We start from the raw sequence: 25,903 nt of genomic DNA, 5'->3' as shown, positions 1-25,903 counted from the left end.
GAAGGCCAGGGACTGACTGTGACTCCCTGTGGATGAGCCGGGTTGAGCTTGCGTGCTGCCCACCCGGGAATGGGGGCCGCGGTCACACGCACACCCCTGGGGGAACACCTTCGCGGGCCGGCACAGACACCGGGACAGACACCTGTCCTCGCAGCCCGTTAGCCTTTCCCGAAGCAGGACCTGGGCGTGGTGCAGTCCAGGGTGCCCCATGCTCCCTTGTGTCTCTCCAACATCCCTGCATGGGCACCTCAGATGGGCCAGGGGAGGCCATGCCTTCAGCACACCCCACGCCACTCCACCACACGTGGAGACCCCTGTGACAGACAGCCCCTTGCCACCCCTGCCTGGACACGTGGAGGCCTGTCTCAAAGCGGGAGACCCCTTCATGACTCCAGGGGCAGGCTGCATGGGCCTGGAGACCGGAGCACGTCTGACGGTGTCCTGGAGGACCCATGACTGAGGTTAGAGATGGGAAGGGGTGGGGTGCATAGGCGTCACCTGCCCTTTTCCTGTCTACGGACTGAAGAAGAAAAGATGCAGCCTTCCCTGGAAACCATGACTTGGAGGACGGGATCAGGGACAGAGGAGACCACAGGGAACCTGGGGCAGACAGAGCCAGCGCAGTAGCCTCTGGGAGACCCCGGCAATGGTGGGAGTGCTGGGAGCCACGCAGCCCGAGCTGAGGCTCCGGGCCTCCCAGGGAAGAAGCTCGGGGGCAGAGACGTGACCCCAGGCTGCACCCCAGGGTCTGAGTCACACCATCATGTGGGGCAGGTATCCAGGTGTGGCCTACTCTTTGCTCTTTGTGGGCAGAAAAACTGTCTTTACCGTGTTCTCAGCGTCCAGCCAAGGGCCTTGCACCAAGCTGGGTCTCAATAAACAGTGAAGACTGATGAACAAGACCTTCCCCTCTCTCTGCAGTCTGGCTGCCCAGGCAGTCCGGGCTGGAAAGTTCCATAAGACCATGGCCATGACCACGTTGATCCGGGTGCTGTGGGGGAAGTCCCACCCCTGCGTCCACAGGCTATGTCCCACACAAGATCTGAGAGGTCTTCCCAAGCCCCACAAAGGATCAGATTACCTCCTTCCTTCAACCTCCAGCGTTTCTCGTTACCACTAGGAAAAACTCCTCTATTGCTTATCCTGACCCGCGGGGCTCCATCAGTCGCGTCTCCCACCACCCTGGCCGCTCCAGACCCCCCGGCCGCTCCCATGCCTGCCTCGGGGTCCTCTGCATCTGCTGCTCTGTCTTCAGACAGCGGCCTCATCAAATGTCATCTCTTCAGAGAGGCCTTCCTGGACCTTCCCAGCTAAGACAAAACTCTCTTTCCCACCCTGCCACTCTATCTGCAGGACTGATTTTGCCCTTTTCATAGCACTTATAACAACTGGCTATACTACTACTGCTAACAGCTTACACTTGTAAGCACTTCCTATGGGCTGACACAGCTCAAAGCACTTTCCCACAATTATCTAGTTTAACCCTCACAACAGTCCCATAGGGTGGATTTGTTGTACAGTCACTAGGTCGTGTCTGACTCTTTGCGACCCCATGGACTGCAGCATGCCAGGCTTCCCTGCCCTTCACTATCTCCCAGAGCTTGCTCAAATTCATATCCATTTAGTCGATGATGCTATCCAACCATCTTGTCCTGTCATCCTTTCTCAAGAAGAAGCAAGAACTGCGATCCGATGGCCTCCAGAATGAAAAGTACAATCACAGAAAACTAACCAAAATGATCACAAGGATCATAGCCTTGTGTAACTCAATGAAGTCATGAGCCATGCTGTGCAGAGCCACCCGAGACAGATGTTTCATGGCGGAGAGTTCTGACAGGATGTGGTCCACTGGAGAAGCGAATGGCAAACCTCTTCAGCATTCTTGCCTTGAGAACCCCATGAACAGTAGGAAAAGGCAAAAAGGTGGATTTGTACTATTACCCTGTTTCATAGGTGAGGCAACCGAGGTGCTGAGGTCAGTGATTGGCTCAGGGCCCTGGAACTGGTAAGTGGTGGAGCTGAGGTGTGACCCCAGGCTGTCTGGTTTGAGTCTGTGCTCTTTACCACTCCACTCAGAAGGTAAGCTCCCTGAAGGAGGGACTGTCAGGGACTGGAGGGAGTGTCGTGCCCAGGGCTGGGCCACAGCCCGGAACACAGGGCCCTCAGTTCTCGTCTGCTCCTTGGCCTCCGCCCCGTGGCCCACCCTCTCACCCTCTCGGCCTGGTGGGGCTCTGCCTCCCTCAGACTCCATGCTGCCCTCCCTTCTGCACCTGTGCCAGCACTTGACTCAATCGCCCGCTGTGGGTCCCCTCGGCAGTTACTGCATTCTTCTGCTCTACAGTGAGCGTTGCTGGCGGAAGATGCAAACCAGACCCGTCACGGACTCGCCGAGTCATACTTCAACGGGCCCTCCAGGGCAGCCTGGCCCTCCTTCCACTCCTCCCTGCTCCCCCTCTCCCGCCCAGTCTGTGTCTCGTTGTTGCACTCACCTGCCCCACACTGGAGGCCACTGGAGCTTCACAGGCTCTACAACCGTCTCCTTCCATACCTGACGGGGCTCTCCTCTCTCCCCTCTGCAGGGACCCAACGCCTCACTTCCTTGGTGGCTCAGTCCTGTGAGGATCTCTGAAAACTCTAGCATTTCCCAGTTCTTCCCCAGTGCTGTCTCTTCCCTTTCTCTGTTAAACGTGCCAAAGCTTCCTGTTTTCAGGCATTGCTGAGGAACCTGCCAGGCTTTTTGGCTCTCGTGCGCACACTGTCCTCTTACAGGTAAGTGCTCCAACCTTCTGCCATCATCGCCGATCCCTGCCAGCTCCTTTCCGTGCCCCACATGCTGGCCTCCAAGCCCGCTGTAGTCTGTGCTCACCCACCACCACCAAGAGTGCCTTTCTCAGACTCACCGCGGCGCCCTAGACTCTCACTCTCGCCTGTCCTCTGGCCACGCCTTTCCAAACTCCTTTCATCTCTCCTTGTTCTTCTCGCTGGTTCCACACTGCAAGGCCAGGGCTTGCTCCTGACATCTCCCTGGATCACCCATCTGCCCCTGCTTCTGCCAGTGCCTTCACAACTCACCTCTAAGGGCTATCGTTTACTCCTTCCAAAATGTCTCCCGTAGTCAAGTCACTACCCAGTTCTAAAGGGTTCCGCTCAGTCTGTGTTCGTCAGACTTCAAGGATACGACAATACATCACGCTGTTACATCTCTAGAACACTTCAATCAAATCAGGTGCCCTGGTCGTCTCCTTCCGCACCCTCCCCACCCTGCCCCAGAGAGCCTGGATGGCCACCCTTCCTGTACTTCCCCTTTGCATGTTCAACCCCTCCTTCCTAAATCTCTGATTCCTCCAGCTCACACCAGTCTCTTAGCTCCGATTTCAACCCCATTTACTCTGCATGATGCAACATTTAATTGCTCTGTTTCCTGGGTTCTGATGTCCAATGATATTACAAAGGCTGGAGACCTGGGGATCCTTTGAGCCCCCTTGTCCTTAGCATGATGCTGGTCACCTAACAAGTCGTCACCGACTACTTACTGACTAATGGCCAATTTAATCCTAATATAACTATGGAGAAGGAAATGGCAACCCACTCCAGCATCCTTGCCTGGGAAATCCCATAGACAGAGGAGCCCGACAGGCTACAGTCCATGGGGTTGCAAGAGTTGGACATGACTTAGCAAATAAACCACCACCACCACCAACGTTAACATGGGCTACCTCTTTCATTTTTTCTTGATACCAGCCGAAGGGTCACAAGGATATTGGCTTCACCACTGCCACCTGGGCACTGGGATGACGAAGTCATTTCAACTTATGTTTGAACGGTGGTCCCCACCTTTTGCAAAGAAGTTGGTCTGAATATCTGCAGTGACCTGTTTGCTCCACTATCTTGCTGACAGCTGTCTCCCATGAGACCCCTTTCTCTTGGGAAAGAAAGGCGCAATTCCAGGGAAGGTGGCCATATGAGAAATTTACCAATTAAATATAGCTTTCCATCCCTGACATCACCATGCAAAGTTCAAATGTTACTTTCAGTCCTTACTGAAAAGACCAAAGAATTTTCTGTGAAGTTCAGACATACAAGGCTCTTCAAAACCAAGCAGATTTTGTAACTATGTTTGGTGATAGATGTTAACTAAACTTGTGATAATTATTTTGCGTAGATCAAATGATTATGTCGTATGCCTAAAATTAATCAATGTCAATGATACACAATAACAAAGAAACAAAAAACCCAGTGGGATCTGGGGTAAGGTGGGCTCAATCAGACTCCGCCAAAATGATTTAGTTTCTCAAGAACCAAAAGAAATTTAGGACATAATCTCACTCACATGACTCCAAAGACTCTGAAAGGAGGAGGCATTTTTGCAGGGTTTCAGGGCAATTACATTTGTCTGCCAAGACCATTCTTAATTGATCCATTCAACATGTTTCCAGATCCCTAATGGTCACAGTAATAGCAACATCCCAAGATCAGTGAATATCTACATTTACGACCTTTGCTGGAGCTAACGGAACCCAGGACAGCACCTGTTCACTGGGAACACACAGTTCTAATATCTCCTACTCTGGCCTAGAGATCATATTTCGTGTGCCTTCCACAACCATACTCTACAACCCCGCTCGGAAATGTGTAGCTCACTTGAAAAGCACAGTTCCCTTAACTCTTCACTCTAATCAAGAGGAAATCCGTTTGATCATTGGAGAGAGACCAGTCACTCAAAGCGGGCAGAAAAATTGTATTTCAGAAATAGGGGGAAGAACAAATATGACAGGGATGGGCTTTCTTCAAATGCAGTTTGGCATGGCTGCTCTCACTTAATGTGTCATTTTACACCTTTCCATCTTTATCTCACTCCATCCTGGGTTTCTCCCAGCACAGCAAAAAGAGGCTGACCACAGGTAGGTCCCCTAATGTCCCTCCTCCCATGTCCCTGAAGCCTAAGGCAGCTTGCTGTCTGTCTCGCTGGGCCCCTGTCAGCACCCCATCCAGCCTGCTCCAGGATGTGAGAGCTGACAGGTCTCTTGGAATCCAGAGATATGTGCTGGGGCCCCTCAGGCCTCTTTGGCTTCAAAAGCTTCAAGAAAGTGATTAACTTCTCACATGGGATCTTTCTGGTGAGAGTCAAGGAGCCTGTGAGCATTCCTTGTGTTTTTTTTTTTTTTTCCATTTCCTGCATGAACCATTGTAACATGTTTGAGTCTATGGACGGAAGTGATAGCCTGTGGTTGTCTAAAGACCAGTGGTTGGGCCCCAAGATGGTCATAAACTTGATGAGACACAGGGACCTGGGAGATGATTGTGTGAACTTGGCTCTGGAGTCCACCCACTCCTTTGTGTATTTTCAGAGGATCTGGACACACGCTCACAGGCATACACAAAGTTTAGAAAGTAAAAATATTTTTCTTCTCTATGTGATTTGCACATAGTCATTTCTAGCCAGCCCGTGAGGAAAGGGAGCAGTAAGTGCCCAGAGCGAGGGTCATGAGCCTGCCCTCTCCAGCTTGCATGGGGAGGAGGTGGGGACACATGCGAGCGCTGCAGGCCTCACTCACCCTGAAAGCAAGCTATGGGGTCAGCCTCTCCATAGCAACCACAGGAAAGGAAAAATGAACATCTGAGTCAGTGTTCAGAAGTGCATCTCAATCACTACCATTGTTTTTCTTTGCATGGAATGCTGGGACATCAGAGCAGACTGGGACGTCCCTGAGGGCAGGGACTGGCCTTTTCCCCCCTGGCTCTTCCTCCCCAACCCATACCCACAGCCCCTGGGCTCAGCACTGGGCGAAGTTAAGCTCTGCAAGCAGGCTGAGCTGGCTTTTGCTGCATTCCCTGGGATGGAACTTGATCATCAGATCTCATCCTTGCTTTCTGCCTCTGGGCTCGACTCAAGTTTGTAACAAAGCAAAAGCGAACGCATGCATCGGGGAGCACCAGCTTGGCACCCTGACTGGGTCGGAGTCCAGCCCCCTGCTTCAGTCGGTCCACTGCCCAGTGTCCGGGCCTGGCTCCCGGGATGACCTGGCTCCTTGCAGACTTCCTGCCCGAGCCGGCCTGGTTAGCCTCAAGCAGGCAGCAGGACTCAGACTCCCCGAGTCTGGATGGCATGGACAGGCATGGACATGCACATGCGCAGAACAGGCAGAGACACAGGGAGGAGGCCGGGACACCCAGTCCGGGAGGGACCAGGCTGGAAGGGGTGGGGGAGGCATTACACACACGGGCTGAGACTCTCGAGACGCAAGCCACCAGGATCAGCCTCCTCAAGCCAGGCGCAGGAGGACACATAAGTCCACATTTAGAACTTCACAGAAACCATGCTGCGTTCTTTCCTTTAGCCTTGTGTCTAGTAACCTGCCCCTGAGCAGGACGTGCCTGAGGGCAGGGACTGGTCCTTTCGTTTTTGTCTCTTTCCCCAAACTCATCCTTTCCCCAGGGCTTAGCAAAACGGCCCCTTGGCCAGCCTGCCCAGCTGACTTTAAAGAGAGACACAAACAGGCAAGCAATGCCCTCCAGACTGCCAGCCACCCTGACCAACAGAGAGATTTCTGAACCTTGTTAACTGACCCCCCGTTTCCCTGTTGGTTTGGTACAAATGAAGAAGCTTCTCCATCCACAGCTGAAGCCCTGAAAGATCCAGAGGTCTTCTAGGACTGGAAAGTTTCTCCTCCTCAGTGCAACAAAAGGTCAACTACTTTTAAGCCATGACAAACCTGGGGCAAAGTTAAACTAAAACAAAGCTCCAAACAATTCGGGTAACACACTTTGGAGTTTTTAAACAACGGTTGGCAGTGGCAAGGCAATGCCATACATGCTGATCCTTGGTTTGGTTCCTGGGAAGATTCTGGGGTCAAGACCTGGTCCTATCCCCTAACCCCACATGCAGGAAGTGAGGCCAGGTCGCACTGCCCCGAGACCCCCACACAAAGACCATGTTTATGCTCACACCGAGCCCTCATGGTTCCAGCACAGTGGAGGCCAGGGGGCCCCCACTGACCTCAGGCTGCGTGGCCTGGCTTCCGTCTGATGCCCCCTCATCCCCACAGGGTCAGACGCGCACTTTCCTCTCTGGTGGCATGCACTTTTGGCTCATTCTGTCTTTCCGGTAGCTGCAGCCTGACACGTAAGAAGAGCCGCGCCGCGCCATGCAAGGTGAGGAACAGGAGGGCGAGTCTTCCTTCCCGGGAGGAGAGACAAGCGGGAAGCTGAGGATGAGCACGACATGCCCATGCTTGCCGGGGACGGCCAGGCCAGACCCCTCTCACCTGCACTGGTCATAAAGGTGATGACGGCACTGCTGATGCCCTCGTGGTCCCGGGAATAAACGCGCAACGTGTATGTCATCCCGGGATAGAGGTCTGTCAGCTGTACGGGCTGGGCCTGGGCCTTAACAGGGACAGTTTTTTTCGTATGATTGCCTGGGGAACAGAAACCTCAGTCAGCCTAAGGCCGGGCACAGGGAGCTGGAGAGGCAAAGCTTAGACGCCTGGGTGCCTGTCAAAGGTGGAGGCACGGTGGGGGCGGCGGGGGCCAGGCCGTCCCGCAAGACGCTGCCCCTCGTGAGGCTCTCTGTGCTCGCCACAGGCTGAGGCGCTGAGCACACTAGGACCCGCTTCCTTAGGCTCTCAGGGTGTCAGCCAGCGCTCTGCTGCCCTGGAGAGGATAACTCAGCACCCCGCAAGGTGGCGGAGGGAAGCCGGGCCTCTGCTCCTCGGGCCGCACTCCTGGCTTGCCCTCTCATTTCTCGCCGCGTGAGCTCGCGCTGCGGGAGAAGCGACAGCCTGGGTGTCTGGGGGCGGGGTGAATGCTGGTCACGGGAAGCACTGCAAAAGTACGACAAACTAGCAGTTCTGGCTTCTCCAACCGCAGAGAACCGAGAGTTGGTTTTCTTCTCTCTCAGAGCTTTGGGTGCCCTTCCAGCACAAGTCTAACAGGCCAGCACGGTGGGTCTGAGCCCTCCGGAAGGGGGCCTTCCCCCAGCTACCCGGACCCCACTCCAGTCTCACAAATATCCAGTAAAGGAGGACCAGCTCAGCTCAAGCTGAGACGTGTGACCCTGGACGGTGTCTCTGACCTGTGGGCAGCTGGCGTCCCTCTGTGAGCAAAGTACAGTTGGGGGTCCACCTGTCCAGGGGAGACACTAAGAGTATGGATCCTAAGTGAAGGAATCCACACAGCAGCGAGAGCGAGCTCACTGGGGTGCCGTCAAAACCCTTGTCCTGGGCAGGAAATGGACAAAGGGCCCTCAGCCAGGCCACCCCCCCGCTGCCGAGCAAGGCACCCCCAGACCACCACTGAAGGTGCAGAAACCCCTTCCTTCACCTTGAGTTTGCTCTGCCCACCCCTGCTGCCTGAGCACGTTATCGACTTCACGAAGCCACAGTGGAGCAGCTGAAAGGCCTCCCCAGGCCCGGGGGAGTGCTCGGGGCCTCTTTAAGGGCATCTGCGCTACCCACGGCGACTGCTGCCGCACCCACACAGCAATGCTTACTGTCGGTGTACTCAACCACAAAGTCAGTTCCGGGCCCGAAATTGTGCTTCCAGCTGATGTTGGCCCATTTACTGTTGGGGAGCACAGTGACGTTCCAGATGGACTGCTCGTCGGGGGCTGGCGGGGGTTAGAACAGGAGTTAGTGGTGAGGAGGGAGGAGGCACCGGAGACAGACAGACAGACAGGCACACACGGGCAGCCGGGACAGGGTAAGTAGGAAAGGGCCGCACACAGGGCCTGACGGAACTCCAAGCTGCAGCCTTGGCGGCCAGGCCAGAGGTCGCCATCCAGGCATGAGCAGTACAGTCAGGGGCCCTGTGTATGAGGCAGAGCTGGAAACCGTGTGTCCACATAGGCGGGGGTGCGAACGAGAGAGTGGTGTGGGCCAGGCCACCGGAGGCCCTAACCAGGGTTCCTTCCCTTTTTAGGTCCCTTGTCACAGATTTCAACGGTGCAGTGAAAAGCCCTGTTAGCTAGGATGCAGACAGGGTGGGGGTCGTGGGGGAGATGTGCCTCTTTCCCATCAGCTACAGACATTCTACAGAAAGGAAAAAGGCATCTTGAAAAGCCAGTCGAGAGTCATGATGAGATCTGCATAAAGGGCAAGACCAAATGAAGACCTTATTGCGCTCCTGAAACTGGAGACGGAGAGTGGCAACTTACACGGAGCCCTTGGGGTCATTCTTGGTCACCAAGACGCTGAACTCTGTGAAAAATGGCCTCAGACCATCTAACGGGACTTGGGCCTGAAACCCCAGAGCTCCAAGAAGAGACAGTACGAATCCTTCCTCTCCCTTTCATGGGACCATAGAAGATAACTCCTTCTTGACACCCAACATTCAGAGGTCCAGATACCGGGAGAATCCTGTTCTGTTGCCTTCTTAGCACAGTATCTTTGATCTCCATGCAACACAGAAGACGTTAATTATCTAGTTCCTATGAGCTGGGAGCTACTTTATTAAAGCCATCACACAAATCTGAAACCATAGCCTGTGGACAGGAGAGTGGCAGTAATCTTCAAACGTAATCATTTTCAACATCCCAGCAGTCTAGTCTCTGTATCCCATTTCTCAGCAAAGATTTAATAGTGGAGTACTAGCATGAAGCCTTGTATTTCAAAGACTTTACCAGTGTGGCTCCTGTATATTTTATTAGCATGCAAGGGGGCACTGTCACCAACTCACTTGTCAAAAGTAAATGAATAGAGTACATTGGTGATGCATGTGTTCATTATCTATCTGACACGTGACTGAGTCTGCAGGGCTCGGGAAGTGATTAACGATCTCCTGGTCTGCACTCCAAAGAAGCGCCTTTTCTACTCCAGCCTCGTCAGCTGCCGGTGGTCCCAGGTGAATGGGATTCGTTTTAGGTGAGGAGCAAGAAAGAGATTCCATTGATGGCGCCAGGCCTTCTCTGCGGGCAGGGCAGAAGGCAGGCTTCTTTACTCATCTGTCAACGGTTTCCACTGTATCGGCTGCTTTAAGTCAGCCCGAATCCCAGCTCCTTAGAAGCTCATGGCTCTTTCTAGTGGGAGTGAATTGTGATTGGTTATGGTTTGGGGACTTGACATTTTCCCTCCTCAGCTCTGGGCCCTGGAAATAAGCCCAAGGATTTGGGTTTAAACAGTTTGACCACCAATACAACCCTGGCCCAAGGCTGACTGTCTTAAAGGTAATGGAAATGGGAGCACTATTAGATAAGGTCAAGCAATGGGAAACCAAATGATTTTTACTGGGAGGTGGAGGAAGGCTCTGCCACCTAGAAATACCAAGATGATGATCATTAAAGAGATGAAAAGCTCAGAGAGAGGCAGCAATAAGGAAAGCTATCAATGACTATAAAAACAAAAAGAATTGAAGGGAAGCAGGGATTGTTCTGTCGACTCCTGAGATGTGAGACTTAAGGGGTATCCCTTGAGATCAAAAAAGGAGAACTTAAGGACAAAGTCACATTTCACCCTGAAAAAAAAAGTAAACTTAGGAACAATCCTGTCCTCAGTTGTAAGACATGATAAAGATGTACATTCCTTTTGGAAACCCTGGGCAGCAGAGCCGCTGTGCTGCATGCAGGGAGCAGGGATGTCAAGAGGGCCCCGTAAGGACGAGCTCGGAGGGCAGCCCAGCCCCTGCGGCATCTCGGGTGTAGCTACAACTCTGCGTGCATGCCCACGGGCTCGTCCTCTGTGGCAGCAGGGCCAACCCTTCCAGGAGCAAGACCCACTCCCTGTCTTCATTCTCAGCACATCTCTTCTGTGAATTTGGAGCATCCACGTGGGACCCAGAGGCCCACCTGAAGCCTCCTGTGGCCCCAAAGAACACCCATCACCAAACTGCCAGCGGCAGCTTCTGACAGCCTAGCAGGTTTCTCCTTAGCCAACTTTTTCCTGCAGAGCAGGCTGTTACATTGTTGATACTGCAGCTTTAAGCCAAATCAGTTTTCAAGGTCTGAGGAGCATCATGTCAGCTACACATTGCGTGTCTCACTTACGGCTCACACAACTCCATGTAACTGGATTAAAGAAAAGACTCACACGTGCATTAAGCCTCCATTCTCAGTTGGGTGCTGAGAGAACACGGGTGGGGTGAGTGCAGCCCTGGCAGCTGGAGGGACGTGCCCAGGAGAGAGAGGGGCCTATGGCCCTGCAGCTGCTGGAGGAGCGTTCTGGGCGCTTCCTGCCAGCAGCCCTGCCACCACATCATGCTGGCTTGACAGGTGGTCTCTGGGCTCCACAAGCTGGAGGCCCTCCCCTCCACGGTAATAGGAGTGTTTGATGTCAGTTCTCAGAAGCACTGCTGGGTCCCCGAGGGGTCTCCACAGGCTGCAAGTACAGAGCTTCCCGGCCTGGCTACCTGATGCAGGAACACCACATTGTCTGGGCTCAGCAGGCCAGCCCTGGGATCGATCCTTCCCAGGGGCCTCTAGAAAGCCTGTGGTTTTCCCTCCGTGTGTATATCCGGGGGTGTGGGGAATACGAGGGGGGAGAGCAACAGAGCACTTGCCAGCATTTCAGGACTCCTCGGCAGTACCATTTCCTGGAAGCTCTGACCTTATAAAAAAAGCCTATAAACCTGCTTTTCCAGGAGAGGCTCAAGGGAGGCGCGGGGTTCTGAGAACAGAGCCGCCTGGCTTGGCCGGCTACTCCCCACTCCCCAGGCTCTGCTGTAAGGCTAGGGCAACACGGCAAGGACAGGAGGCCTTCGTAGGCCAGCTGGCCAATGTCCGGCCCCTCTCCTTCCCTCCTCGCCCCCTCTGCAGTGCTCAGCCCTCAGCCAATCCCTCAGTATGTAGCTGGAGGCGGCCCTACCGTGTGGGCCCTGGAGTGCCTGCCTGCGTGGTTGTAGCCCTGTTAAAGAACAAGGATCTGAGCTTAGGACACGGGGTCTGAGTGGTGGAGACCCCCCAAAGAGTTGGGGCAGGGGGCTCTGTGCCTCGAGGCCACCAGCCTGAGAATCCAGTCTCCCCCCTCCTGTCTGGGGAGGCCTGCGCATGGAGGGGCAGGGGCATGGACGATGGGCAGTACCGGATTCTTGGATCTCAGTCCTGGAGGTGGTGGCGGGACTCTCCGTGGTGGTGGTGGTGGCGGTGGAGGCTGTAGTGGCTGTGGCTTCGGTGGTGGCGGTGGTGGTAGGTGCGACGGGTGGGACGGTGGGGACTGTGGTGGCTTCGGTGGCGGCGGCGGTGGCAGTGGCATCGGTACTGCTCACCGTGCCAGGCGCGCCCACCGTGGTCGGGGGCGACGTGGGAGGCGCTAAGGGGAAATGTAAAATAGCCGCGTCTGGTCGGTCTGGCTGTCCCAAGGCTGGACGCACGGCCCCGCGTGCAAGGCAGGCAGCCCATGGGCCTGATGGAGCTGAGTGACCGGAAGGCTCCCCAAGCAGGACAGATGGGTCAGGCAGGTACAGGGCCGTGGGAAGGGAAGAGAATGAAGCCTGAGTGTTTCATTCTCTTCTCACGGCCTATGTGGCTCAAAGCTCCCAGCATGCACCCAGCCAAGGGCAGTGATGAAGATGACACATGTACTGAGTCGCTCAGACCCCAGGGATGACATGGAGTCCCAGGCCAAGCGCCACCCAGCAGAGGCCAAGCAGCATCACTCGGGTCCAGGCCTGGGGCCTGGGCCTTGAGATGGGCAGCTGGCAGGGCCCCATCTGCAGGGGCACCAGGAAGCCTGCCATTCCCAACCGTTCACTCCAAAACGACACTTCCTCCCGCCTGCCTGAGTTCTAATACCACCCAAACCCATCGACAGAGAGAAGCATCCCCACTCTGCGGGCAAGCCTTGTCCCGTGCTTCCTCTTTTCTGCCTCCACTGTCACCCCTTCCCCAGGCTCTCAGCTCATATTCATTTCCTGCCTCTCTTCCCGTCTTCTCTGCCCAGGGATGGTCCTTCCTGCAATTACCCCAATCCATCCTGGGGGCGACAGGGGATAAGATGGTTAAATGGCAGCACTGACTCAATGGACATGAGTTTGAGCAAACTCAGGGAGATAGTGAAGGACAGGGAAGCCTGGCGGGCTGCAGTCCAGGGGGTCACAAAGAGTTGGACATAACTTAGCGACTAAACAACAACCACCACCCTAACTTGTAGTAACTGCCTTTCTCTCTAGGACATTTGGGTCCTGGGCCCCGCCTCCCCAGTCCACAGTAAATGCAGAAATCCCAAGATATGAGTGAGGCACAGGCGGCCTGCTTTTTTTGCATAAATCTTCAGAGGGCTTCACATCTGCCGTAACTCTTACTTTCTCATCTCCCATTCAAAGCTACCTTTTGACAGGGGTGAGCTGTAGCGGGTTAAGTCTATCGTGACAATGTGTCCATAGACCCTCTTTCTTTCTACAGAAGAGCCGTGGATGCTAACAAAGGGCTGGCCTATTAATCTTTAGTTCCAGTACTGCTAATGCTGAGAAGAATGATGGGAAATCAAGAGAGCCAGGGATACCGCTCCTTATCTTCTATCTCCTGTGATCTGACCAGCCTACTTTCTGCTAACAGGGCAGAAAGTCACTCAGCTGTGTCTGACTCTTTGTGACCCCATGGACTGTAGTCTGCCAGGCTCCTCTGTATATGGAATTCTCCAGGCTAGAATACTGGAGTGGGTAGCTGTTCCCTTCTCCAGGGGATCTTACCAATCCAGGGATCGAATCCAGGTCTCCCGCATTGCAGGCAGATTCTTTACTGACTGAGCCACCAGTGAAGCCTAAAAATTCTAGAGTGGGTAGCCTATCCCTTCTCCAGCAGATCTTCCTGACCCAGGAATCAAACCAGGGTCTCCTGCATTGCAGATGGATTCTTTACTTAACTAAGCTATCAGGGAAGCCCTTAAGACACAAATAGGTAACTCTAACTTCCAAGGAAGAAAGATATCCTATCTCAAATCTCCAGAAGTTCAGGAAAATACTATCCATACTCCCTAGAAGAGGACCAGAGCAAGAAAGAAACGAGAGAGAAAACTACCAGAAAGCTTCTCTCAAGAATTAAGAGATGCTAAGCCTTCTCAACAAGAACCTGACCAACAAAAGCCCTTTTCATTCCCGTGGGCCTCCATGTTACAAGTCCCCCATAGAACAGGAGGAACTGTTCCTGGGATCCCAGTTGCTTCCCTATTTATAAGATCAGAGGCGTTATTGGGCCTGAGGGTGCTGATCACAGAGGTCACAGTGGGCAACTGACCGTGCCCCATGCATTCCAGAGATTCCTGGACAAGGTCAGGACAGACAGCGCTACATTCTCCAAACCCCAGTCAACACAGACATCAGGAAGGTGGGTGTGAGGGGAACATGTAGTGGGAAAAACTCTCCCTCTCACAGTCAGTATTCAAGGATGCATTTCAAGTGGCCCAGGCCTGGAATGCAAGCCTAGTGTTTCAAGAAATCAGCCAGCGGGAATTGTCCTATCCCACTCACCAAGACAGGCAAAGAGACAGACGCGCGTACACACACACACACACACACACGAGTCTGAGATCCACAGGGCAAAGGCGAGCTCCCTCCTAGGCCTGGTACTGGCAGCTCTATGGCCATGGATGCACATGGGCCTTTCCTGCTGTTCTGAGCTGCTGGAAGGAACCCTGAGAAGCTATTTTGTCCATCTGGACAGAACTACTCTGATTTGGCTCCTTATCAATAGTGTGTTTCCTAATAATTTCAGAAGGCTCACCTTTGCTATGACTACTTAAAAGATCATCAAAAAACTGACACTCGCTTCTAAGTCACCCGCCTCTGTAGAGTGCGGAGATGCGGGCTTCCCCCCACGTGCACAGTGGTTCTGCGTTCCAGCCCCGGGAGACTACACACACTCTCCTGTGGGCGCTGGTCCTCCCACGGGCAGGGACACATGCTCAAGCGGACACAGGGCCGACTGGAGGCCCACATGCGTCCCCCCCGGCACTGCAGCGAGCAGCCCTAGAAACAGAGATGTGGAGAGGGCCAGAACAAGTCCTTCCTGGGCTCCGCTGGGCAAAGACAAGAACGAGAATTGAAGATGCTGCCACGGTCTCAACCCCTCCCTCTCCGGTCCCTCCACCCAGTGTGGCTGGAGCAAGGGTTTTCTCTGATGATGGCTGCTGCTAAATGGCTTCAGTCGTGTCCGACTCTGTGCTACCCCATAGACGGCAGCCCACCAGGCTCCCCCGTCCCTGGGATTCTCCAGGCAAGAACACTGGAGTGGGTCGCCATTTCCTTCTCCAATGCATGAAAGTGAAAAGTGAAAGTGAAGTCGCTCAGTCGTGTCCGACTCTTAGCGACCCCATGGACTGCAGCCTTCCAGGCTCCTCCATCCATGGGATTTCCCAGGCAAGAGTACTGGAGTGGGGTGCCATTGCGTTCTCCGAGCCTAGATGCTTTTCCTTCAGCTTGGCAGCAATAATCAGGCGTTAGCGAGAGGGGCCCAAGAGGAGTGGGAGGAAAGGAATCGCCTCCCAGGTGCCCTCCCAGAGGATGCCCAGCACCGCAGGGGCAGTAGCGGCGGTGCTTTAGCTGGCCGCGGTCACAGCTGGTGAATCGGCACTCTCTCTGGTCCACTGCTAACAGTGTCTATTGTCCCAGGGATGGACAGGACCAGAGAGACTGGGAGGGTAGAGGCAAGAAGGCAAGGTTCTGGGGGAAGGGCTGGAAGTCAGGAAGTGAGCTGTCAGAGCCATGTGCAGGCAGGAGGGAAGGGCAGGCTTTCCAGGGAAACTGTCCCGTGTTCAGGTCTAAGGGGATTCAAATGCCTTCAATCCCCAGGGCGGGGTTAGGGTAGCAGATAAAAGGGAAATAAGGCCCAGAAGTGGGGCTTATAGGCAGAGTGGTCCACGGGCTGGACAGACACATTGCTGGGCTGGGATGCCATCTCCAATGACAGCAGAACTAATACGGTCACTGCCCAGCAGAGACCACCAGGCTGGCAACTGCGTGACGGAGGGCCAGGGCAGTGACCGAGAGCGGCGGAGGGCCAGGGTGGTGACCGAGAGCGGCGGAGGGCCAGGGCGGTGACCGAGAGCGACGGACGATGGAGGGCCTGGGCGGTGACCGAGAGCAGCGGAGGGCCACGGCGGTGACCGAGAGCGGCGGAGGGCCAGGGCGATAGCCGAGAGCGGCGGAGGGCCAGGGCGGTGACCGAGAGCGACAGAGGGCCAGGGCGGTGACCGAGAGCGGCGGAGGGCCAGGGTGATAGCCGAGAGCGACGGAGGGCCAGGATGGTGACCGAAAGTGATGGAGGGCCAGGGCGGTGACTGAGAATGACGGAGGGCCAGGGTGATAACTGAGAGTGACGGAGGGCCAGGGTGATAACTGAGAGTGATGGAGGGACAAGGTGGGCCTGGAGGCACAGGACCCCTCCCTGAAGTACTCAACCCAGTGTGTTATCTAACATACTCTGGAAGATGCCCCAGCCAAGGCCAAGGGTTTTCCACCAGAGTTTTGGGTGGCACCATGCAAGAAATGAAGAAAATTAAGAGACAACATGTCTCTTATTCATCTTTTGTCACCCAGAACCCACCACGGAGCTGCCCAGCAAACGTTGGCAGATATGAGTTGAGCCAAACACAAGGGCAGCAGTTCCCAGACATTCCAAAGTGGATGGCTCGGTCCAAAAGTGTCCACCTGGTGCACAGACTACCTTGGCCAAATACAGATGGCCAGAACAGATGGGCAGCAACCCTAAGAGACTGCAGACATGGGCACAGGAAAGGGATCATCTTTCCTGGGTGAGAGGAACACATCAGTTTGGGGGGAAAACACCCACAACTGGCGAGAAAGAGAGAGAAAGGAACAGCGGGCTGGGGTCCAGACCACGCCAACGATGGAGACCCTGGTGCCTGGCGTCACCTGGCGCCTTCAAGGCTGGGAACAGCCGATGCTACTGGCACAGCTCATTTACCAAGAAATGCCCTGTGCCCTGCAGAAGCGGAGCCCAGGAAACACGTGACCGACAGACAGAGGTCCCGGCTCCCTCTGCACACCAGGGTGAGAAGGAGGAAGTGGGGGTTTGGAACTACACGCATCCCTCTCACACCTGCCACACGAGAGGGGCATCACAGCCCGGCGTGGATCCCATCAAGCAAAGCAAGCTCCCTGCCACCAGGCCCAGCTGCCTCGGGTCCCCAGTGCCAGCATGGGGAGGGGACTGTGAGCTGTTGACCAGAGAGCTCCCAGGTGATCTGCGTGGCTCCCTCACTGCCTCTCTCCTTCCACCTCCACTGAGTGGTTTCGGGACCCTGGGCACTTGCTGGGCCAGCCCCAGGGGCGCCCATGCAAACTCAAATCAGGAAGTCAGGGCCACCCCAGGCTGCACGGACGGCCTTCCCCCAGTCTCCAGGCCCAGGACCCGCTCTGCCTCCCATCCCAGCAGAGGTGGGGAGGCACTGGCTGTTGGCCTGGGTTATCTGAGGGTAGGATGGAGGGGAGGGGAGCACGATGGCTGCGCATCACCCAGCGGTCTGGCTGACGGGACAAACACAAACAGAGGAAGCAGGGTACGCAACAGAAACAGAACCAACCTAAAGCGAGGGGGGCTGTGAGTGAGCGTGGAGGGGAACCAAGGGGGGAAGGTGGGGTCCTCCACGCAAGCCAGCCCTCTAGCCTCCCTGCTGCCTGCAGCCTGAGGCAGCCCCGGTGCACCCACCTCACGGCCTCTGCTCTGCCTCGAAGGAGGGCAGGGGCGGCAGCCCGGGTCCCTGCCCAGCCGCTCCAGCTTGAGGGCCGGCCTTGCTGATGCTCCTCAGACCACAGCGTGAGGGGGCTTGGGCCCCTTGGAGGGCAGGTCACCTCCTGCTCCGGACCTGCCCGCCCAGCTCCTCACGGTGTGTCTGCCTCCCAGACCCCGGGAGTGGGCACTGTCCTTAACACCCAAGACTGAGAAGCTGGGTTTCGGCAGGCTGACGGGACTCTCAGCCCATGGCGTCCTCTGAGACTCCAGGTTGGGGGCGCCTGGCCTATCCCAGGACACAGACTCACTGAGTGGAACCCACGGGAGATGGCAGAGCTGGTGCCCGGCCCCATGCAGCATGCAAGGCCAGCATGCACGGCACGCTCACCCTCGGGTCACCTTTTCAGGGGGTGGCAGCCTGACCCGGAGACAGGAGCCAGCTGCCCCCACCCCCAGGGCACAGCAGGTCACCCAAGGGCTCTGGGCCTGCGGTGCTCTGAGATGGCAAGCTGGGCAAGGGACCAGGTGCTCAGAGGAGATAACCACTCAGCTCCAGAGAAAGCTGCAGGTCCAGCGAGCAGGTCTGGAGCCTCTGAGTGGGCTCCCTTCCAAGCCAGCCGCCTTCGTTAGTGAAGGGAGGGGAAGGCGCTGGCTCTCCTCTGGCCCTGCCCCTCCCCCCGCCTACAGGCTCCTGCAGAGTCTGGCTTCCTACCCACTGAAAGGGTGCATGCTGAGAGCATGCTTTCACCCCAGGCCTCTCCCTCGGTCTGCCCCGCTAGGCTGGCCTCCACCTGCACTGCCCCATGCCACGCCCATTACCTCTGCAGTTGGTACAGTACCTGCGGTTGGCGTGGCTTCAGAACACGGCACCCAAGATAGCCAGAGAGGGAAAGGGGGAAAGAACGAGAGGGAAGAGAAAACAGCACAGGTGAGACCACAGGACAAGCAATCACAGGAGAGACGGTTCTGGCTCAAAGTGACCCAGACGGCATGGCTGGGTGCTGGCCACAGCCCTGTGGATACCACCTGGCCTTTAGGGATTGTGTTCAACCCCACGGGGGTCTGCCACGCTCCTACAGAAAACCTTCCTGGGTCTTGGAGACCCTTCTAACATCTTTGCTTCTATCTCAACTTGAGGACATCTAGGAGGTGGCAGCAGAAACAGTCTGCCTAGAATGCATGTCCCCATGTCTGTTTTGAAGAATGTGTCCCTCTCTAGCGGGGCTGATCTTTACGAAGGAGCTGGGTGATCCTCGATGGTGCCAGGAATTGAAGGCATAAGACAGAAGAGTATAGGAGGACACCAACCCTAGGCAAAAGCAAGCCTCCTTTATCCCCAAGGGCAGGCAGTGGGTAGCTGAACCACGCTGGGGTGAAGGGAGATGGAGAATGGGTTTGGTGGCCCTCCCCACACCGCCTCAGCCTGGAAAGCTGGGGCCTGTGATGGACGGGAGCACGGGGCCCTGTCCCGTGTCCTGCCGCCCACTGGACTGCATGAAAGAGGAAACGCAGCTGCGGACTGAGCCTAAAAGGAACTCCTGAGTCTGCTGCAAAGTCCTTGGCTGAGTGGGGCTGAGCATCCCTCTTTGTTCTCTTGCCCCCGGCACTGAGATCCTTCCCTGCAGCGGTCACTGGAGCTGGGCGGTGGGGCCTTGTTTCTCTGATGTTCAGTATTGGTGGGGGCAGGAGAAGGGAGGGAGAAGAGGCTCTCTTTATGTATCTCCTTGTAGAGTGAAGTAGTCAAGAAAGTGCACCATCCCTGGCCTGACCTTTGGTAACAGGCGTTTATCAACCACTTACCCAAAGTCACCCAGCCCTAATACACTGTCCAAGTACCCAAGAAACTGGAAGGGAGACTGGGGGAGAGGGGCATGTTGTGTGGCTCACTCCGGGTTTACAGGCACAGACACACAGCACCGTCAGCCTTCCCCAGCTTCCGCCTGGCCCCTTGCCCCTCTGCTTCGGTGCTGGCCTGCTGGTCAGGGGAGCAGGGCCGGGGGAGGGACGCGGGACTGCTTGTGGAGCTCAGCTGGGAACCTGGGGGGAGGCAGCAGAGGCAGCAGGCCTGGAGGTACCACTGCTCTCCTGGGCTGGGGGTGGGGATGCCCAGGAGGCCCCCCAAGCCAGGAGACCTCAGCCTTCTTGGGAGAGTGCTGGACGCGATAATCTGTGGTCGGTGTCAGAGGTCCCTAACCACATGGCCCCTTCTTTGCAGCCTTCCCTTGTGGACTCAACCCTATCCCCCGCCCAGCCACGGCACTTCCGTCACCCAAACACAGCACTGCTTGCGGTGAATCACAGTTGGATCCTCTTGTGGGCGTCCCTCCTTCTAGACTGGGGGAGCTCATTAGTTTTTATATCCCTGGTTTTTGGCACAGTTGTCCGGCACCTCGGGCAGTGGCTGTTGAACAGCCCACGGTGCCTCTGGGGAGGCAGAGCCCCCACCCTCTCTCACAGGGGGTCTGCGGATGGATGCCAGGGCTTCCAGAGCCTCTCCCACCTGAGAGCTCCCGGACGCCACGAGCAGGGGCGCCGAGCGCCCTCTAGTGGACATCGCGTGAGCGCGCAGCTCCGGGCCGGGTGCCCTCTAGTGGACATCGCGTGCACGTGCAGCTCCGGACCGGGCGCTCGCGGTGGGAAGACGCCAGAGCCCAGGAGAGGAGCTCAAGTGCGCTCTCTGTGCAGCTGGTTGGGCCGACGGCTGTTTCCCAGCTCCCTGTCTTCTCCTCAGCCTGACAGCTCACTCCCTTCAGGCCGCCAGGAGGGCTACTATGTCTGCCTCCTGCTCGACCCAGGACGCCGGCAGTCAGCGTCCGTCACGCCTGGTCTTCGTTCCTCTCAGCGCCAGGCACCCTCAGAGAAGGGGCAGCCCCAGGGGCCACCTCCATCACAGCGCTGCCTCCCTCATCTGGCAAACACCTTCCTGCTCTGTGGAGTCCGTGAGCACACTTACTTCCAACGTGCTTTCTCTCTCGTCCCCTCAGCTCAGCCACGACTCACACTCTCTTCCGTATATCCCCAACAGTTAAACAGCTGAACAAGTCGAGGCCACGTGGGGATCCAGGTCTGACTGGGACAGTATGAAGACGTGTCTTCCAGGTCCATCGCCGGCACCTACCTGTCAGCACGCAGGCTGGCTTCTCCCTCTGGGGGCCTGCGGGCCGCGGCCCCGCTATCCCAGGAGGCCAGAGGCCAGCTCAGGGTTTCTCTAGGCATCCGCACTCCCCGGGACCATCCGCCCCGCGGCCGCCGCAGTGCACCTACCTTCATTCGGGGGTGCTGGCGACTCCTCCGTGACTGCTTCCCCTGAGCCCACCTGCGTCCTGGCACTGAGGGAAAAGCGGTAGCGCGACACGGGGTCTGCTCTTTGCACCGTGAACTTGGTCTGATTGGGAGAGAAGTTTTCCACTATCTGCTTTCCTACTTTGGTTCCATTAACTGGAGAGAGACAGGTAAGTGGAATTGAGCTTTAGCAATGCTGACCATGATGCATTATATATAAACTGCTGCTGGAAGGAGGAAGCCTTCTCGACTCTGCTGGGAAGGGAACCCATGAAACCTGCTCGGGATCTTAAGGACTCGGCCTGGGAGACGGTTCAAAGGCCGAGTGTTGGGCCACAGCTCCTCTCTGGCTCTTCAATGACGCACCAGGGTTAACACGTTCCCACTGATCTCATTATTGCTAGCTCAACACAAGGTTATGTGGCTGATTCTGAAAGATTTAACTTTTAATCCTCGAGCCTTTTCAACAAGGACAAAACTTGAGTTCCTTTTTTCCTTTCAACAGAACTAGGGCAAAACCACTAGAGCTTTTCATTGTTAGTGCCTCCTTTGTAAAAGGCCTATTCACTATATACCTCAGAGGGGGAAGGTCAGGTCCAGAGATGGATTCAGAATCACATTCAAGCACACAGTTGGCTATTAAAATCCTTAATAGCACAATGCCTGCCCTTTGAGCCTCACATTAAGGCATAACATCACCTACTTTAGAAGACGTTTGAAAGTCTTTCAAATGAATAACACTCCTGTCCCTGCCTGGTGATGCTGAATTCTTTAGGTGAGGTCATCCCAACCCAGGCTCCTGAGTGAGCCAATATTCAATACTGAATATTCAATATTCCATGGCAACTCCACAAACAGCTGCTTTACCAAAAATGGCAACTTGTTAAGGTGGCCCCGAGGGTCAGTGTCGCGTGGATCCCTATGCATGTACTGTCTGCCTAGTGGATGGAAGCTCTGTCAGGTAAGAAACGTTCTGTCCTAGACCTTTAGGAGTTAGAGACTCTAAGATTCCTGAGCCTGGGGGTTGAATCCCTCATCAGACCAGACGTCCCCTATGCCTCACCGGCTGACTGGAAGCCCCCTGAAGGAGAAGCTGTGACAAGAGAGCAGGGATTGGGTCTCACTTGCCTCCCATAACCCTATAGGAAGCTTTTTCCCTGCCCCTTGCATCCCTCCACAATGCCCTGTGTACCCAGAGGCTTTCTACTTTAATTCCTTAGGAAAAGTGGTGAGAATGGGGTTTCTGATTCTCAGATTATCCAAGAGAAAGAAGGGCAGAACGTACAGGCCACGTATTTGAGAGTATATCCAATCAGGATCCCATTGGGGTGTTCTGGATGATCCCATTCCAGGTTGATTGTCTCCAGGTTGGGCTGCCGGACTCGGAAACGCCTGGGGGCACTGGGTACTTGGGGAAGGAGGAGAGAGCGGGGGACATGGTGGGAGAGAAAGGGGCAGGCAGGATGAGGAAAACACAAGAAACAAAGCACAAGTATGAAGGCATTGACCTCTGGACGACCCCTGTGCTGGGTCACTGCTAAGCCAGAACCTGGAGGGCTATGAGGGGGCTGGCACCCACTGCCTCATCCGGGATGGCATCTCCCCACATCTAGGACAAGCACAGCTCAGACTTGGTTTACATGGGGAAGGGTCAGTCAAGTTCTCCTTTAAAAACTACCCTGAATACAGCACACATTAGACTCTGATCCCGCAAAGAAGCCTCCAGGTTGGGCAGAATCATCCTCAGGTAGGAAACCAATTTTAGCCTCTGGTAACAGAAGCCACAGTTCTCAATCTTCAGACAAGGATTCTCACCACAGGGTCAAAGTATCAAACCCTGGCCTCTGGGCTGAGAATGCCAGGTTCAGGGGTGAGGAGAAAGAAACCCACGTTGGAACATGTGGATGGTGCCAGGAGCAGGAGCAATGGGGAGAGGCTGGTGATGAAAACCAGACAAGGAGGAAGGGATACAGGAATAAAGAAACAAGGGAGAGGAAACGGGAGAGGAAACAGGAGAGGAAAAAGGAGGAGGGGCAGAAGAATGGGGGAAAATAACAGTTAAGAAGGAAGGAGAAACAAGAGGGCCTGGTCTGAGGGGCCTGGCAGGAACAGGAGACGCGCGGGGACCTCCCCAGGTGTCCAGCTCCCAGGACCGGGGTGCCCCCTGAAGGACAGCCTCTAGGTCACAGCGGTGACAGGAGAGAAGGTTCTTGGGGCTGAGGCTGGCGAACCAAGCAGATGCCTCCTGGGAGTCCAGGTGCCTTCTGGGAGTCCAGATGCCTCCTGGGAGTCCAGGTGCCTTCTGGGAGTCCAGGTGCTTCCTGGGAGTCCAGGTGCCTGGGCTCCCTCAAGATGCTGTGGGCGGCTCCTGCAGTGCCCTTGGGAGTCCGTGTGCACAGCCTTGCCAGAGTTCCGTCAGCCGCCTCACAGTCTTGTTCTGACATAGAACCGCCCATCGGGGCAGCTGCCTTGGGGACAGTGCCCCATGGGTGCCATCAGCATGCCAGTCATCCCTCCATGAGGTTGTGCAGAGGTCAACTTGTGTCATCCGGGCAGAGGCGTGCTGGAGGCGCTTGGGGCCACTCGGCCACGCCACCCATGTCCTGCCCTCCCCGGGGAGCAGCAGCCGGACCTACCTCCTTCTGGGGTGGTGAACTCCTTGGTTTCACTGCGAGGCCCATCGCCTCGCCCATTGACCACAACCATCTCCAGCTTGTAGTTACTGTAGGGGAAGAGGCGGGACACCACACCACGCAGGCGGTCGCCAGGGAAGCCAGCTTGCTGCCTCTTCTGAGACACCCACAGGTTCTTCAGCAAGCTGCTCTCCCTCCAGTAGTAGGCCTTAGGACAGAGGCGGGCTGGTGAGGGCTTGGCCGTGCAGGGCAGGGTTAGTTGTTAGTGGTAGTGCTGGTGGTGACTGGTCTTCCCTTTCCTGGCCACGGGCTCCGAATTGCAAAGGCCCTCAGCAGCCCCACGGAGGGCTGGGGGAGGCACCTGACAGTCCCCGATCATTAGCCACTAGCGTGTGGGGACCGATGTCAAACCAAATAGAGTTTTTGTTTTCGATCATTTTCTGAGCCGTGTTGTCTCTCTGGGGAACAGGCATGCTGGCCAAACGAACAGCCGAGATGCTCCATCTTGAGACTTATTTCCAAGCAGGGATTAGGTTGCTCAGGGAGTCTGTACCAAAAGCACAAATTCGAGCCAAGGGCCCAGGCATGGAGAGCTCTTTCCTGTGCTCAAAGACCACATCACCTTGAGTTAGATTTAGTATGGTTTAGATTGGCAGCAGACAGGAGCTGAAAAGTAGCAGGTTACCCCCAGAAGTCTGAATACAAGACAGGGTTGATTTAGTCCTTTAAAATCAAAAGCTTCCTTTTGATACTATTTAAAAACCCTTAGGATAGTGACATGTCCAAGCCAATGAGAGACCAGGCTGTGGGATGGCAAGAGCTGGGGTGGGATGGGACAGCCTGTGGAAGGTGGTAGTGCCACAGTCAGAGGCTGTGGCATGGGGTGTGATAAGCAGTGGGCGGGAAGCCCCAGGTCAGGCCGTCACACCAGCATCACCTGGGGCCTCCAAGGACAAGGTATGGAGGAAGTCCAGACTTAAGAAGGGGACCCAAAGAGAGCTTTAGCCAAAAACTTCTCCAGGCAAGTAGGTTAAAGGTGCAAGTTGGGGAAGAGCTCATTCAAGCATATATATCAGCTCACTTTCCTTCCTCGGTCTGCCAAATCCATTTCCCTAGAAGAGACTGACTCCCTCTGTGCCACCAATTGTCCATCAGCCAACCCCCGATGACCTCTAAGGCACAGAACCCGTGTTACCCCAGGGCCACAGCCTCTCCAGGAGTTGTAAATAGAGCAGCTCATCAGGGAGAGCCTTGAGTACCCTGGGTTATCTCTCCCTTACCATTCGAAGAGAGAAACATCAGGGAGAGAAGAGGCGGCTGGGGGAAGTCAAGGGCCATAATAACTGCAGTTGGCTGTGACAACAGGGAAGGGTTTGTACCCTTGTAGTAGCTCTTCCGGTTAGTTGGGGCTTCATGAAACCAGAATGGGTGAGGCAAGCAGCCCAGAAGGGCCTGTAGGAGAGGGGAGGGGTGTAGCTCAGCGGTGCCTCAACACTGCCTCTGAAGATACATGTGTCCTCGCACACGGAGGGCAAGCATAATGTGCTCTGTGTGGCCAATGCAAACCCAGCACCCACCTGCCGAGCAGACTCTCAGCACACCTGGTGCAGGAGACACCTGGTGTATCTGTATTTTTTCTGAGTCTATTTTGAACAGCTCACTCTAGACATCCTCTTTTTTGTTTCGGCTGTGCTGCATGGCTTGCAGGATCTTAGTTTCCCAACCAGGCCAAGGAGCCGAAAGTGTAGAGTCCTAATCACTGGACCACCAGGGAATTTCTCAGACATCATCTTCTTAAACCAACTCTGGATCCAACAACTATCCCAAGGACCCCTTCCAAACATCTCATGTACCGCGTCTGCTACCCCCTCGCCCTGTTAGGGAGCTGTGTGGTTAGACGGGGGCTGCAGCTGGCTTCCTCACTCGATATTCTCTGAGCTGGCCCTGGACCGTGTCGGAGTAGACGCGGTTCCACTGAAGGCTGATGGCGGTGCTGTTCAGGACTCGGATTTTAACATCTGTGGGTGCAGCCCTGGGATCTGCAATGTGTCGGGACAGAGAGCTGGTTATGCAGGTGGGGCTGCCCCTCCCCGACGCCAGAGTCCCCTCCGACTTGCTTGCCCTCTGCTGGTTTGTGCCTTCAGCCCACTCTGGACGCCGGGCACTCCCTCCAGGCCGAGTGGCGTGATGGCACTCCACTGTGGCTGGCCTCCCGGTGGCTTACCAACCTTGCTGTTTCCCTTCTAACCCTGTCCTCACACTGGAAATAGTCCCCCTTGAGTGGCATTTGTTTCTTGCCAGGGCCCCGCAGGAAACACTGCCCACAGACTGAAGGCGCCCTAGCCTAGTTCAGGAAAAGACTCTGATCCTG

At 55.7% G+C, this 25,903-nt stretch overlaps 1 protein-coding gene across 1 annotated transcript in view; it reads right to left on the bottom strand.

Annotated features, from left to right (window-relative positions):
- NFASC (neurofascin) overlaps positions 1–25,903 on the bottom strand; it is a 196,394-nt gene that overhangs the window by 8,682 nt on the left and 161,809 nt on the right. The window contains exons 22-27 of the mRNA XM_010854162.1: positions 22,185–22,307; positions 20,882–21,055; positions 18,457–18,471; positions 12,012–12,239; positions 8,492–8,608; positions 7,266–7,418 (exon numbers count right to left, since the gene is read on the bottom strand). Of these exons, the coding sequence (XP_010852464.1) occupies positions 7,266–7,418; positions 8,492–8,608; positions 12,012–12,239; positions 18,457–18,471; positions 20,882–21,055; positions 22,185–22,307 (810 nt within the window). The remainder of the gene's footprint in view (positions 1–7,265; positions 7,419–8,491; positions 8,609–12,011; positions 12,240–18,456; positions 18,472–20,881; positions 21,056–22,184; positions 22,308–25,903) is intronic.

Source organism: Bison bison, unplaced genomic scaffold (assembly GCF_000754665.1).
Source record: "Bison bison bison isolate TAMUID 2011002044 unplaced genomic scaffold, Bison_UMD1.0 scf7180017864338, whole genome shotgun sequence".
In the NCBI taxonomy this organism is placed as follows: Eukaryota; Metazoa; Chordata; class Mammalia; order Artiodactyla; family Bovidae; genus Bison; species Bison bison.
Note: the sequence above shows the minus strand (reverse complement) of the source record. Positions and strands in the feature narration are given on the sequence as shown.